The sequence below is a fragment of the Protopterus annectens genome, chromosome 3.part0 (genome assembly GCF_019279795.1).
Source record: "Protopterus annectens isolate FY-2018-M chromosome 3.part0, PAN1.0, whole genome shotgun sequence".
NCBI classification, from domain to species: Eukaryota; Metazoa; Chordata; order Ceratodontiformes; family Protopteridae; genus Protopterus; species Protopterus annectens.
The window spans coordinates 1,895,600,299-1,895,615,500 of record NC_056731.1 but is presented as its reverse complement, the minus strand read 5'-3'; the positions used below and the strand labels follow the sequence as shown (position 1 = coordinate 1,895,615,500).

At 38.7% G+C, this 15,202-nt stretch overlaps 1 protein-coding gene across 1 annotated transcript in view; it reads left to right on the top strand.

The window, feature by feature from the left end:
- SLC9C1 (solute carrier family 9 member C1) overlaps positions 1 to 9,830 on the top strand; it is a 3,253,894-nt gene extending 3,244,064 nt beyond the window's left edge. The window contains exon 25 of the mRNA XM_044066060.1: positions 9,724 to 9,830. Within this exon, the coding sequence (XP_043921995.1) occupies positions 9,724 to 9,830 (107 nt within the window). The remainder of the gene's footprint in view (positions 1 to 9,723) is intronic.
- The last annotated feature ends 5,372 nt before the right edge of the window (positions 9,831 to 15,202 follow it).

Below are 15,202 nucleotides of genomic sequence, written 5' to 3'. Positions count from 1 at the left end.
ACAATTACTTTGCCTGGATTCCCCCAAAGGGGCAATCACCGAGGGATGCTCTACTTCACAATTGGCCCCCAGGTCTTTTTTATGCCTTTCCATAAACCCCACTGATTCCTTAATTCCTGCAGAAAGCTGCCAGGTCAAAGAGCACAGAAATCCTCCTTGCTCCTTATTGACCTCGACAAATTTGTTTCCCTTCCTCTGGCCTCACTTGGTTCAACCACCTTGGAACCTAAATCCAACTCTGGACCTATGTCACACCCAGATATACCAAACCTCAAGCTAAGTGCTTGGCTTCTCCAGTCCCCTAGTAGCCAGATATTCTATGCTTTCGTCTCTGGTTCCACGTATACTTTTATCTTCCCATAAACCCTCAACAAGAAAAACATATTCCAGTAAATGGAAAAGATTTGCCCTTTGGGCTCAGCAACACAATCTTGACCCCTTTTCTGCTCCTATCAGTCACACTTTAGATCACCTTGCACACCTATTTCAAAACAGTGCTAGCTCTTTAACCATTAAAATACAACTAGCAGCAATTTTAAATTACCATACAGATTTTAATGGTACATCCATAGCTTCTCATAAATTGAGCAAGGCCTTCTTAAAAGGGACACTTCTTCTAAAGCCTCCCTTTAAAGACCATACACCTCCATGGTACTTAAGTTGGATGCTTCAGTCTCTCACACAACCTCCCTTTGAACCAGCAGCTACATGTGACCTTAAATATCTTACATGGAAGACAATTTTCTTGATTGCCATTACTTCCACAAGAAAAATTTCTGAGATCCAAGCATTATCTTCTAAACCTCCATACTTGGTTTTCCCCAAAGATAGAGTGACCTTACGTACAAACCCATCCTTTCTTCCAAAGGTGGTGTCAGAATCCAAAATCAGTAGGGCTATCGGTCTGCCAGTGTTTTTTCCCAAGTTTACCAACAAAGAATATATCTTACATTTACTGGATGTTCATAGACAATTATGATTCTGTTTGCACAGAACAGGAAAAAAATCAGGAAAAGTGACACACTGTTTATTTCCTTCTCTGGACCAACACTGGAAAAAAACAATTTCCAAAGCTACCATATCAAAGTGGTTGACAAATTGCATTTCCTTTGTCTGTACTAAACTGGACATTTCTCTTACATATCCCTTGAAAGCACACTCCACTTGATCCATGACTACTTCCACAGTTTTTCAATCAAGAATGTCTATTGATGATATTTGTGCAGCAGCAACTTGGGCTACTACTCATACTTTTGTCAGTCATTACAAGTTGGATCTGGTCTGCAGAGGCAGGGTGTCATTTGGTTCTGTGGTGCTCAAGAATATCCTTCCTTGAGTCCACCCTGGATACAGGTAGCTAGAGATGCTGTCCCACTTGTTGAGGATAGAATGAAGATTGACAACATCAGGTAAAGAAGTTGTGTACTTACCATTACATTCCATCTGTGTTGTCGATCATTTTTCAACTCACCTCCTCCCACCAAACCCCATCCTATGGCTTCTGGAGGAACAAGTGTTTACATGGTTTTTCTCTCCATAAAAAAAAAATATATATATATATATATATATTTTATATATATATATATATATATATATATATATATATATATATATATATATATATATATATATATATATATATATATATATATATATATATATACATATATATATCTATATCTATATATGGTTTACATACGTTTTTGCGAACAACATTCTGTCGGCTGCAATCTGCCGAAAATCAGAATGTCGAACACACAAACATTTGTGAACCAGATAGTCGACTCCACTATGCGGATGCACTACTGCATTTGCATAAGTGTAAGTTGACTATCTGCACGGAGATCGCGGTACAGTGGGGAGTGGAAATTCATCCACATCCCCACTGTAGTGCGATCTCGGAGTTAGAATATATAAGATGGGGGGTGTTGGGGGTGCAGTCCCTCACATGGAGGGTGCAGGGGGGCTTGCCCCCCTGCAAAAACGTGATTTGTCGTATAGGAGTCTGATTTATATCAGCTCCTACATGGCTATCACGTGGTGGTTTCGACAACAATGTCGAGTCAAATGTGTTGAGCATTTGGTTTGACATTGTCAACGTTATTTTTTTTACTTTAGGTATTACTATTCGTTTATTTGATCGGAAAATGTTTTTCCGTTCTAATAAATAATAAACCTATATATATATATATATATATATATATATATATATATATATATATATATATTTATTTTTTTTTTTTTTTTTAAATGACGTCTGGATATGGCTTTTTCATAATTCTCTTAATCTTCCTATGCTTATGTAGCAGCAAACAAGATCTGAGGTAATTGGATAGGTGCAATTTAGGTAAGGGAGAAGCTTGAGAGATTTGGTGACTGTGAGCTTTAGCATTGGCTGAGTCAGGTCCGATCGATTAGATCCAAGCCCACTTGATGAAGAAGAATGAAGATCAACAACACAGATGGAATGTTATGGTAAGTATGTGACTTCTTTTTCTTTGCAGTTACGTACATGCTTGTACATGATTTCAGTAAACATTTCCACGCAGACCACCATGTTCTCTGAATTTGGGGACACTTGGAATTTAGCTATGCCTTTACTTAATAGGAAATGGTTAGCCTTGGAAGAGTTCTTAAAGGTTCTGGAGTTTGCTGGGAATTCAGCTGCTGTGTGATCTGATCTGACCAGTGAGGACTTTACACAAGGGGAGGGTACGACGTTCCCTCATATTTGTGAATACCAGATCCAGGATCTTTGCACCTTTAGTAGTGTGCAGTCTAGCTGTTCCAGGGTGTTTGCAATGACAAAATCCAGGAATCTTTCAGCTTGCATGTTAGTGGTTGTGTATGTAACCCAGTTTATGGTGGTATAGTTGAAATCACCCTTGAATACGGTGTTGGGCTGAATTGTGAGTGACTCCAATACATTCAGTTTTGTGGTATGGTTATCCTGGGTCATAGACGGGGACCTATAACTAGCAAGGATATGTTATTGGACTTTCCCTAAGGTTAGTTGGACATGAGTAGCATAAGCATGTCATATTGTTTGACCAATCTTGAGGTGTGCTTACTTTTTATGTAGACTGATGCAAATCTATCTCTTGTCTCTTTTTTTGCAGTAGCTGGTCTAAATGTGTGGAAGTCATTATAGCCTTGTATTGTCAGGGTGCATTCTATAGCTTTGAACCATGTCACAGTAACTGCAAAGATGTCAACACTCTCCAGGGTGAGAAGTCCTTCCAGGGAGTGGAGGTTCTTGTTGAGATTCCTATCATTAGTAGCAGTAACACCTGTAGTTTATCTTGTGTGCACTTTACTATGTTGGAAGATTTATCAGACTGGCATTGCCTAAAAAAGTCACTACAGGGGTGGATAATATTTTGGCCAATATCTGAAAGCTTGGTGGGGACAGGTACAGACCATCCCTAGCAGAGCAGCATGGCCTGTTGATCATATCCTCCTAAGCTGAAAAATACTGGACCCTATTAGAACGACATCAGTAACTAAGCCAATCATAAAAGTCAATTATCCTCTGTTTATATTGTGGTGTCATCCTTGGAGAAGGTAGAATGCTGCTCAGTGCTAGGCTCATACCTGCCTGGGACACATAATCTGAAAACTTTATCATGCCTCTCTTGATGTAGTCCAGGGAGGTACATTTCAGGTCATTTGCACCCATATGGACTATGACAGAGTAATGCTGGTACTTATGGTTCAATATCCTGAGTGCATGTGTGCTGCCTTGGATCATTGCCATTGATAAGCAACTGACCGTGACTGTCTTGTTGCTCAACCTGGTGATGAGGGCATCAGTGTGTCTCACAATAGAGTTGCCAATGACCAATATATTTGGTTGTGTGGTAGTTTGCCTTATAGGTTTAGAGGTTGAAAAATTGTGAGATGTGGTTGCATGTCTCCTGGAGAGTGTGTCTTTTGTACAGTGTGAGGTTGCTGAGGGCAGTGTATGGGAGGCCTTTGAGGTTTGAGTAGATTGCATTTAAAAGCCTCAGTATATGTACGTTTATATACCTGATCCAAAGTAGGTGCAGTGTGTGTGTGTGTGTGTGTGTGTGTGTGTGTGTGTTTGTTTGTTACTGCCAACCTCTTAGGATATATCAGTGTCTGTATGCGAAAGCTTTACTTCTAAAGACATAGTGTGATTACATCTCTTACATACTGTGTCAGTCTGCTTATGAATAAGGTGGTTGTCAGTAAACATGATAAGATTGCTACATTTTGTCTGAAGGTGCCCATTTCCACCAGACTAGCTACAGAGACAGCAGGAAAGTACACATCCGTGGCTGTGGATCCTCTTTTATGTGATCTATAATCAGTGGTACAATCAAGCTTTAGAGTTGCTGGGCAGGAAGGAGAGGTCTGGGATTGATCTGAAACAACACTCTCAGAGTAATGCTTCTCAACTGGCAAACTAGCTGTTCTACACTCAGCTAGATACTTGAGAAAATAGCAAAGAAGATTTTATATGAACAATTACAACTCTAGGTGCCTGCTTTTATGCAGGGCACTGTAAACCATTGCAGCACAGCTCAGCAGGGGTTATGGAAGATGAGTTAGAGAGGAATCCAGTCAGTAGACAGTAGAAATGTAGTATAAATGTGTATATATAAAGTTTAGATCCTGCACCAATTCACAATTCTCTCACTATTGTGAGTGATAAGATAATGCACAGCTAAGGTTCTCAGACTAAGTAAAATGTGACAGAAAAAAAATGCAGTAGTAATGTAATAAATGAGGCTCAGCTCCTACAGCAATTCATAGTTGTCTCAGTAAGAGTTATATTACAAATATAAGTTCCCAGAACAAGTACAATACAAACAGTAAAAAGCAGTAGGCATGAAATAAATCAGGCTCATATCTTGCAGTAGCATTGTCACCTCACAGTAAGACGCTGTCCGGTTTGACTCTCAGCTAGAGCGTCTTCTGCGTGGAGACATGCGTGAATGGGTGTACCTTCGTTGAAGGTTGTGCATCAGGGCTGGCAACTCGGCACGTAAAAATCAACTGCCAATCATTAGCAAACCGGAGTTCCGCTGTGGCGACTCCAACCGGGAAAAGCTGAAAGACACAACAACAACATCTTGTAGCAACTCACAATTCTCCCAATACTGTGAGAGATACTACAAGACTAAGGCCCCAGACCAAGTTAAAAATGCAAACAGTTGACATTTGGTTAAAATAAAGAAAATGGAAAAAGCAACAATACACTGTTCAGATTTATGCTCTGAAAACTGCCGTGTGCACTAGCTGACAATGGATAATATGAAACAGAGGCTAACTCTAGTTTTATGAATCTACTGGAACTGCCTTATCAGTTTGAGCTAGTAATGTCCAGCAGAAATAGCACTTTAAGGGGCTTGCAAACTCTAATTTACAGGAAGGATAGGCAGCTAAAAAGGCACCAAGATGTCAAGAAAAAAACTTTGCAGTAAAACAAAGTTTGCAATACAACAAACCATGATATAATAATACTAAAATCAAAAAGTAATGGAAATATCCAAACCTTAAATGTAGAAAATGTAAAAATCAATGCGGCCTGTGAAGATGTGAGGTATTGCCAGCTATGCCAGGAGAAGTAGGACAGTGGATGTGTAATATTTACCAACAAGTTAGCTGGAATTTAGTAAAGAATTGTATGTTATTTGAATATCAAACTGATTTGTACAGTTGCTTGTGTTGAAAATGTATTTGTAAAGTTGCTTGTGTTAAAAATGTATCAACAGTGTGTCCTGCTGGACAGACAAAGACATGTATATGTATTATTGTAACTGTTGAAAAGTATATATTGTAACAAAGGACACTGGAAGAGAAGAGGATAATCTCAATCCACCTGATTTTGAAACTTAATTTATGCCATAAAGATTGTATCTTACAATTCTCAATCCAGCCAGAGACAAAAAGTCTGACTAGGAAGGTTTCTGTATTGTCTTTGGGGTTAACTAGTTGTTACTCTGGAAGGGTGGAGGTTTGAAATTGTTTATGACTTCCAGGAGCTGCAGCAGGACTTAGCAAGGCTCTCTGTGTTTATTATTGACACATATGTGCTAACTCCTTTGAGCCCCTAGCCAAAATGGATAGCATGGGAACCAGAAGTCAGATGACCAGATGTATGTGATGGCACTCTGTAATCCATCACTAAAAATGATATTTCAGTATTAAGTGAGACTGAAGTCTCACTGCACTCTATTTTTGAAACCTGATAAAGAAGCACCCCTCACCTACTTCATCTTGCCTTACTCTAGTAAGTAAACCAGGGAATAGTAATTCTTTAAATCAGTCAGAAAAATATAGTGAGATTAATTAATTACTGTTTTTTTTCTTTATCTATTTGAATCTATTCATCTGTGTTATTTTAATATTACTTGTGTCTGAAACTCTGGTGGTGTTTATTGTAAATAGGTATTTAGTATTTTCATGTTTTTTTATTATTTATTATTAAATATATTTAAACTTTTCATAGTGCCTGCTCCTTTAGAGAATATTTTAATCTTTGAGAGTACTTACATCTATTTGGTGACTTTCTGGTCACTCCTGAAAGTCTTACTACATTGGTCAAACATTATCATTTGTATTAATATTAATTTCACTCAGTATAATTGGGTACCCTTATAAGAGCCTTAGAGTAGCTGGCTTTGGCATGTCTGGTGGCAGTAACTACCTTATAGTCTGGGCAGAGGGGCATACCTAGTAAACCTGTACCAGCCTTTCCTTTGTGTGTGTGTGTGTGTGTGTGTGTGTGTGTGTGTGTGTGTGTGTGTGTGTGTGTGTGTCTGTGTGCGCGAGCGTAAAAATCAACTCTCAAAGAGTGTGTGTGTGTGTGCGTGTGTGTGTGTGTGTCTGTGTGTGTGTGTGTGTGTGTGTGTGTGTGTGTGTGTGTGTGTGTGTGTGTGTGTGTGTGTGTGTGTGCGTGTCAGCTGCTTGGGGCAGGGACACAGAGCACTGGTTTCACAGAGAGAGTGGTGGAGGACTTGACATGAACACTTGGCTGAGGACTCAACTCTATAGCTGTGCAAGTGGGGAGTCTTACTGGGGACCTGGAGGGAGAGAGAGAAATCCAGACCTTGGAATGAGTGTGTTCCCTGCATGCTCTTAAGGAAACTGTGCATGATACAGAGAGCAATGTCTGAAAATACTGGGTATATCCATTTTTGTTCCAAGTGAATGTTTTTTCCCAATGTCAGTGGTGGGGATTCAGGCTCCTTGATTACTGGCCCAGAGTGGGGACTTCACACAGTCAAACAGCAGTTTTAAACTCAGAGCTCTTGTAGTTGAAGAGGAATGCAGGTAAATACTTTAAATAAGAAAACTGTTTCTCAGCTCCTCCCACTAATTAGCTAGCTCTAATTCCACTCCAATCAATGACTACAAAAGAATGTTTGCTAAATGATCCTAGCCAACAACTTTTAAGACTTCAAGAAAAAGAAACTTTACAGTAAAATAAAGTTTAAAATACAACAAACTGTAGTATAATAATACTAAAATCAAAAAGTAATGGAAATATTCAGACATTAAATGTAGAAAATCCAAAAATCAATGCAGTCAAACATCTGTTTTAAACTCATTATTAAGACCAAATCCCTCATTCATGCTCAAGGTTATTTTAGAGTTTACTTGATCCAAGCCATCAATCTCCCAGTGTTCTATCCTGGCCTTCAGAACCAGGGAGAAAGCATTCTACATACCCTGGATGTGCATAGGCAGCTCATATATTGTTTTGGCATATCTATGTCCTGTCAAAAAGCTGAGCAGCTATTTATTTATTTATTTGACATTTGTTTACCGGTATGGTCCGACTGTGTCAGAAGAACCCATTTTCTGCGGAGGCCCGGGGAGAAAAGCTCCAATAGTACAGACTACAATGTACACAGAAAATAAAATATAAAAAAAAATATTACAATGTACATAAATAAAAAAATTAATACAGTTACACCTGAAGAATCAACGCAAATCAGTATTTGAAACATTATTAGAAATAGTCAGACATATGTTAGTTATATAACCTGGTCTTAGGATATCTATACAATCTATTGTAGGATCTCTAGGATTTAAAAAGTGGTTTTAGTTTTGAGCAAGTTTTATACGTTGGCAGAACAGACAATCGTATATATATATATATATATATATATATATATATATATATATATATATATATACATGTGTGTGTGTGTGTGTGTGTCTGTAATACATGCAATACAATCTGGCCTTAGGATATCAGAGCAAATGAGTAGAAGGATCTTTATGATATAGTCATTAGTTATAATTATTATATCTTAATTTATGTGGTGTTTATGTTATTCACATTATAGAGGTACAGTGATGGCATAATTATAAGAAATGGAGGGTGGATTAATAGATGAGAAGAATATTGTGGGGCTGTTTGTTAAACTTAGGTAGCATTGGTTTAGATAAACAATGATTTTACAGGAAGCTTTGGACGGTAGGGCATGTAGAAAGAAGGAGGGAGAAAGAAGAATGGAGAAAGTGTATGAGAGATTAGCCAAGAGCAATTTATTTCTTATGCTGAGACTAAGAACAGACAGTCAATGTCAAAACAGACTTATTTCTAGTTTGTTGTCCTAAGCTATGGCCTTTTGTTATATCCACCTTACTAATCCAGAGAGTATCACGGTGCAGTCTAATAGGGTCTTGTCTATGATGGCGTATTGGAAAGAGGTGGACTCTAAAAAATATCTAGAGGCATCTACATGGTCCCTTCTGCATACCTTTGTAAGACATTTTAAACTTGATTATTTTGCTAGATCCAAGATTGACTTTCCTAGGACCATTCTCCAGGGGATTCCTGGATTCACATACTTCCCACTCCCAGATTAGGTAGGCTTTGGTAATCTACCCATATAGTCTTAAGGCTAATACAGCAGCGGGATGTTGAACATACTACAGTTGTGTAAGTTGCACTTACCCATAACAGTAGAGCTTCAAATTCCTAACTGCTGTAGTAGCTGCAATCACCTTTTTCTCTCCTCCCATTGTGCATAGTTTTTATTGGGAAATACTTTGCTGGTTATTTCTTGTTTATTTACTTCAAGATGAGTATGCTAATTCTTAACCTTTAGACAAGAAAGTCTTGAAGATTTTCTGCTCTGACTGCTGATTTCCCTTCAAGGCTGACCAATTAGCAGTGGAAGTGAGGGAGAGGGAGCCAGAGCTTCTGGAAGTTGGCCATTTTTTGTGTCTTGGGGCAGGATATAACCCATGTAGCCTAAAGGCTACTTTAGCAGTGATGAAGTCAAACATCTGCTGTTAAGGGTAAGTGTAACTTACACAACTGTACTTTCTCTCTATGCAGCAGTCTTTCGCTATGTGGTTGTATCCTGCCCAGGATACAACTGTCCAGCTTCACAAAGCTCTAGCTCTCTCCTACACCTACACTCTGACTGCTGTTGGCTAGTCCCTTGAAAGGAATCAGCAGTCAGACTATAGGTAATTTCAGTACTTTCTTGGCTCCTTGAGAAGCAGCAGCTCTTACAGGAGCATCAACTGACATCAAACTTTATTTCTGGCAGATAAGTCCCCATAGGGGAGCCCTTACACACACAAGCTATTGCTCATTTAAGAAAATATTTATTTTATTTGCTGAATAAAAGTGGTATTTCTCCTTCAAGAAAAACAGGATTTTTACAATATTGGAAGTTTACTATCAGGAGATGCTGTTTTTCGTCTAGGTCTTATTTTTTTAAGTTTTAGGGACACATTTTGTAGTAAAGGTGTACTGCTTGTGCTTTATTTTGAAAGACACTATGTGGGAAATTGTAACTGTGTATGCTGCTTTTGAGCACTTGTCTGACATCTAATTTTCCTACTGACTTATTCCAGCACTGCTTACCAGCAATCAGGCTTCTTCCATAGCTACAGCATGGATAATTACTCTGGTCTTGTTGGCTCTTCTTGTGTCATACCTAAAAAAAAAAAAAAATACAATTAAGAGCCCTTGCCACCACTGTGGCTTAGACAATGTCCCAGCCATTAGTGGGTGACACTATACTGGCTAAGCATTACTCCTCAGACCACTCACTTGTCATTGTGGGTTCTGATGGAGTAGTTCCTTCAGCTACCATGGACCAGGGTTCAGCTGCATCCTCTTCTACCATGGACCAGGGTTCAGCTGCATCCTCTTTGGCTGTTCCAGTGTTTTATCCAGGCATAGGAGAATCATCTTCTTTGGGCTTGGGAGCTACTCTAGGGGGGTTCTTTTCAGAATGGCCTGGGAAAGAAACCTCTTGCCCAGGGTGAAGTGCCATCCCCAAGTAGATTTTCTTCTAGGGAGGTCCCTGCAACGAAAAAAAAGAGGTTCATCTGAGGACAAAGTGTCTGCTCATAAAGATGATTTCTTTAACTTAGCCAAGAAGTTATTGAATGCTGTTAATCCTGGAATGCAGGAATCCTCACCAGAATACAATCTCAATAAGGAAATTACTGAGGAAAGCTTATCAGGGGATTCTGACATTGCCAGAGAGACACAGCATCTTCTCTTGGAGATTCCCAAGCCCAAAACTCTGATGCTGGGAAAGGTGGCCCTCTCCAGCTCCCTTGGAGGAGTTTTCCTTTATAGAAACTATTTCCAGGCTGAATGATGTATTTTTTCTGGGAACAAGTGGATGTTCATCCTGAACTGAAGAGGTACTATGATATGTTACAAGTGGATGTGCCACATACTATACCCATTGTACCTATTTTGTCAGCCTTAGATGACATGTTAAATGCTGCCTGTAATAACCCTGACTCTCAACCTTCAGTCCCCAAAAAGGCAAGGTAATAAATCCTTGTTTTTTTCATATTAAAACTGATCCAGCTGCCATTTCAACCTCTTCTCCATAGGGAGACAGACTTTTAGCCAATACTAACCCTTCTGCTATGGATAAAGAAGATAAGGTATTGGACAGATTTAGTAAGAGAATTTCCTCTTCTTCTACTGTAACATACAGAATTCTTAACTACCAAGCACACGTGGAAGTTTAGTCTTAGTTGTGTAGACTGTTTGAGGGAATATTCTGGCACACCTCCTTCAGAAGGTAGCTCCTCTCAGAATCCTGTTGTTTCTAATATATTTCAAGTATCTAAACATGCTTTGAAGAGTGTGTATAATTGTGCAGCTACTGTGTCTAGGGCCACTGCTACTGATATGGTTTTGAAGAGCTATGCGTAGGTAAGTAGCCAAAAGTTTTCTGATGAAGTACTGTCTGAGATTTTAAACTCAAGTTTAGGTAAGGATATGTGGCATGATGGTGCAGTGGGTAGTGTTCACCTCAAAACAAGACATGCTCCTGTTTGAGTCTCATCTGGGGTGGCTTCTGGGAAGAGCACCGCTTACCAGCAATTAGGCTTACTGGTTTTGCATGTTCACCCTGTGTTCATGTGGGTTTTTCCCTGCATGCTCCAGTTTCTTCCAGCATTTAAAAGACATGCAATAGGTAAGTTAGACACACTAAGGTGTCAATGCTTGTGGTATGAAAGGGCAAACATGGCAGGGCTAGCCACCTAGTAGTGTGAATACTGGCTTTAAATGATTGCCAATACTGATGTAACACCATGACCCCATATGTAAAAATGGGAAACAAATGGGTTGTGGATGGCTAGATGGATTTAGATAAGGTATTTTGTTTGGTCCTTCTGCTACTCAGTTCTTCAAATAATTCAATAAAAAAGAAAAAATAATTAAAGGAGTTTCTAAGATTTTTCAGGTCCCTATTACAAGTCTTTCAAACCCACTACTCCCTTTAAAAGGCAAAATAAGCAATCCCTGCCACCTCCTAGCAAACAAGTAATAAAAAAAGAGATGGCAAGATGGGAACAACAAAAACATGGAGTCTTTCAGAAAAGGGGACAGTTTAAACATTAAGAATGACTGTGGTAGCAGTCTTCCCATCTCATCTCTCTAAATAAATCCCAGAAACAGGTAATAAATTGTATCAAGCTCATTGTTGATAAGAGGAAGGTTACAGTTGGCACTAGATACACACACCTCCCTTCAGGGAAATTCCTCTCCACCCTTCAAACCAAACAATGTTTTTCCCTCAGGTTATTCAACACTTACTGTCCTTATGCATCATAGAACCAATGCCTTTAGATTAAAGGCGAATGGCTTCTACTCCAGGATGTTTCTTGTTCAAAAGAAAGAGTTTCCATGGAGACCAGTTCCAGATCTTTCAATCCTGTTTGTGAAAATACAAAAGTTCAAAATATTGACCCTTGACAGTCTATTATCTGTCATCACTCTTTTGAGTTTTATGGTAACATCATATCCAAAGGATGCTTATTATCATAACACCATAGCCACAGTCTTCAGGAAATTTCTCAGATTCTCTTTGTCTGGGTCACATTATCAGTTCCTTGCATTACCCTTTGGGTTATTTACAGCTCCGAGAGTGTTTACAAAGTGCATGGTTCCAGTGATAGCTCATTGAAAACTGCAAGGTATTTACATATGTCCTTATTTAGACAACTTCTTTATCTTTACAGAGTCTTTTCTCAAATGTCAGGAGTCCTTAACTTGGACTTCTCTCTTTTCCAATCAGGGATTCCAGATAAATGCTCAAAAAATCCACCTTGACTCTGTCACACAGAGCTGTATTCCTGGAATGCCTTCTGGACACTTTTCAATAAAAAAAAAAAAAAACATTTTTCTTACCCAGGAAAAAATGGATTTCTATCTCAAAACGTACCTGAGCTTTTTCAATCAGTCCCAGACTTTGGCAAGAAAATATCACTTGATCTTAGGGCTCATAGCTGGTAATATTCTTATGATTCCCCTCACCAGGTTGCACACAAGAAAAATTCAGTGACTTTGAAAAAACAAACAGACCTGACAGTCTTATCCTTTGGAATTTCAGACTCAAGTTTTATGCTGTATAAAAAAATGAAGTGCTCTAGTGCAGACTGCAAATGGCTCAAAACCTAGGTCTTCACGTTTCTCCTCCTGTCCAAGTCAATCTATAAATACAGATGCCTCAAATTTCACTTGGGGAGCAGTTTCTGTGGTGGTAAAGGTGCATGGCCTGTGGAAGTCTTCAGACAAACAAAGGCACACAAGTTTCAAAGAGATGTTAGTTGTGATCCATGCCACAAAATCTCTTCATCGTCTGTGATCTCCAGAACCTATTTAGGTAATTACACACAACAGCACAGCAATGTACTACATAAACAAATGGGGTGGACCAGGTCTTACCCTTTTTGCAGGGTGGATATAATGGCTTGGGATTGGTTTAAGTCAAAAAGCATCTATTATTCCATCAGAGCAAATTTTTGTGACATACAAGACTAGAACAGACCCTCACAAACATAAACTGAATGAAAGGATCTTCCAGGAATTCATCCAGTTATGGGGAACACCACGAATAAAGTTTTTTTTTCTCCTTTCAAACCAGACAACTAAACAAATTCTGCAGCAGGACTCCTTGCTTTGGTTGAAGATTAAAAAGGACTCTCCAAAAATTATTGTGGTGACTCCCTTTTGGCTCAGGCAACATTGATTTATTTTATTTATTTGACATTTGTTTACAGGGGTGGTTTGACTGGCTCTACAGAACCCATTTTCAGTGGAGGCTTGGGGAGAAAAATTCCGCATACAGCAACGCAAGTGAGATGAGAAAAACTATACAAAAATAAGTTGATAAAACGTAGACTAGGTTGCAAGATATACTATACATCTGGACAGGTCTATAGACTTATATCATCATAGACAATTTTTAGTCATTCTAACAACATATACATAGCCTATGAGTAGATAAAGTGTACAAAAGTAGTATGTAGGTAGTACAATGTGTAACATCAGTTGTTATAGTACATGAAAAATAAAATGTTGGTTTCACTTAGGAAAATAATAGCAAAATAGTGATGCAGAAAGATAGTGAGAGAGTTAAGAAGAACAGAGGCATTAAAGACTGAGCAGTAGCTTAAAGATATGGTTTAGAAACAGAGAATGAGTTACAAGAGACATTAGGATCATGTAGACTGTGAAGGAGTGAGATACGACAGAAGAAGAAGAAGATGAAGCTAGTGTGGAAGAGGAAGAGCTGAGCATTACACCAGATTTATATGTGAACAGAGTCATATATTTTTGAGATGACTTTTTAAAGAGGCTTTAAAGTGGGTTAGGCCAGGCATAGACCTGGTAGCAAGAGGTAATGAATTCCATAGTTTAGAGACAGAATATGAATACAGAGAGCGATCTTTTTTTTTTTTTTTTTTTTTTTTTTTTTTGTGGGTTTTGAGATAGCTAGGAGATTTTTGTTTTCTGATCACAAGGGTCTATCTGGTGTTTAAGGTGTGACTAAGTTGGCTAGCGCAGGGCAGGCAGTAGACTTGAAAATAAAGTTGTGCAAAGTGGATAACTGAATAAAAGCAAGTTGGTTGGGAAGTTCAAGCCAGTTTAGTTCTAGTAGTACTTTACAGTGATGTGTGTGATATTTAACGGTTGTAGTAAACTTAGCAACTTTGTTCTAACACTTTTCCATCTTGCCTAGAGTAGAAGTTTGTAAATTAGAGAGGATAGGGGCACCGTAAAGAAAGGAGAGGAGTAAAAAGGTTTTTGCTAGGGAAACTTTATTTGCTGTAGTTAAGGAATGTTTGTTTCTATATAAAAGTCCCAGTTTTTGATGTGTTTTCTTTATATTTTGCTATATATGGTGGTCGAAGGAAAGTTTATTGTCAATGATTACTCCTAGAATTTTGGATTCCTGCACTATTTCTATGACAGTGTTGTCAGATGCAAAGATGTTGAAATGATCAATGACAGGAGAGGTGTTTTTTAGGATGGAAGAGTACTAATTTAGTCTTCTTTGTATTAAGAAACAGCTGGGCATTTTTTAGCCAGGATTCAACTGCAGTAAAGGACTGTTGAGTTTTTGAAAGCAGTTTTGGTAGTGACTGAGCTGTACAGATTATGGTGGAATCATCAGAGTACTGAATGAGTGTTCCAGGGTGGGTGGAAGTGTGAAGTTTGTTAGTGAAAATGTTGAAGAGTAGGGGTCTGAGGATGGAGCCTTCAGGAACTCCAGTAGGGTTGTGGAGAAAGGGTGAGAGTTTGTTGGACCATTTCACTGCTTGTTTACAATCCTCAAGTTAGCTCTGAAACCATTTTACTGTGTTATGTGAGAAGCCTAAGTTTGACGGTCTTTTCATTAGTAGGGGGTGAGAGACCATGTCAAAGGCCTTAGAGAGGTTAAGG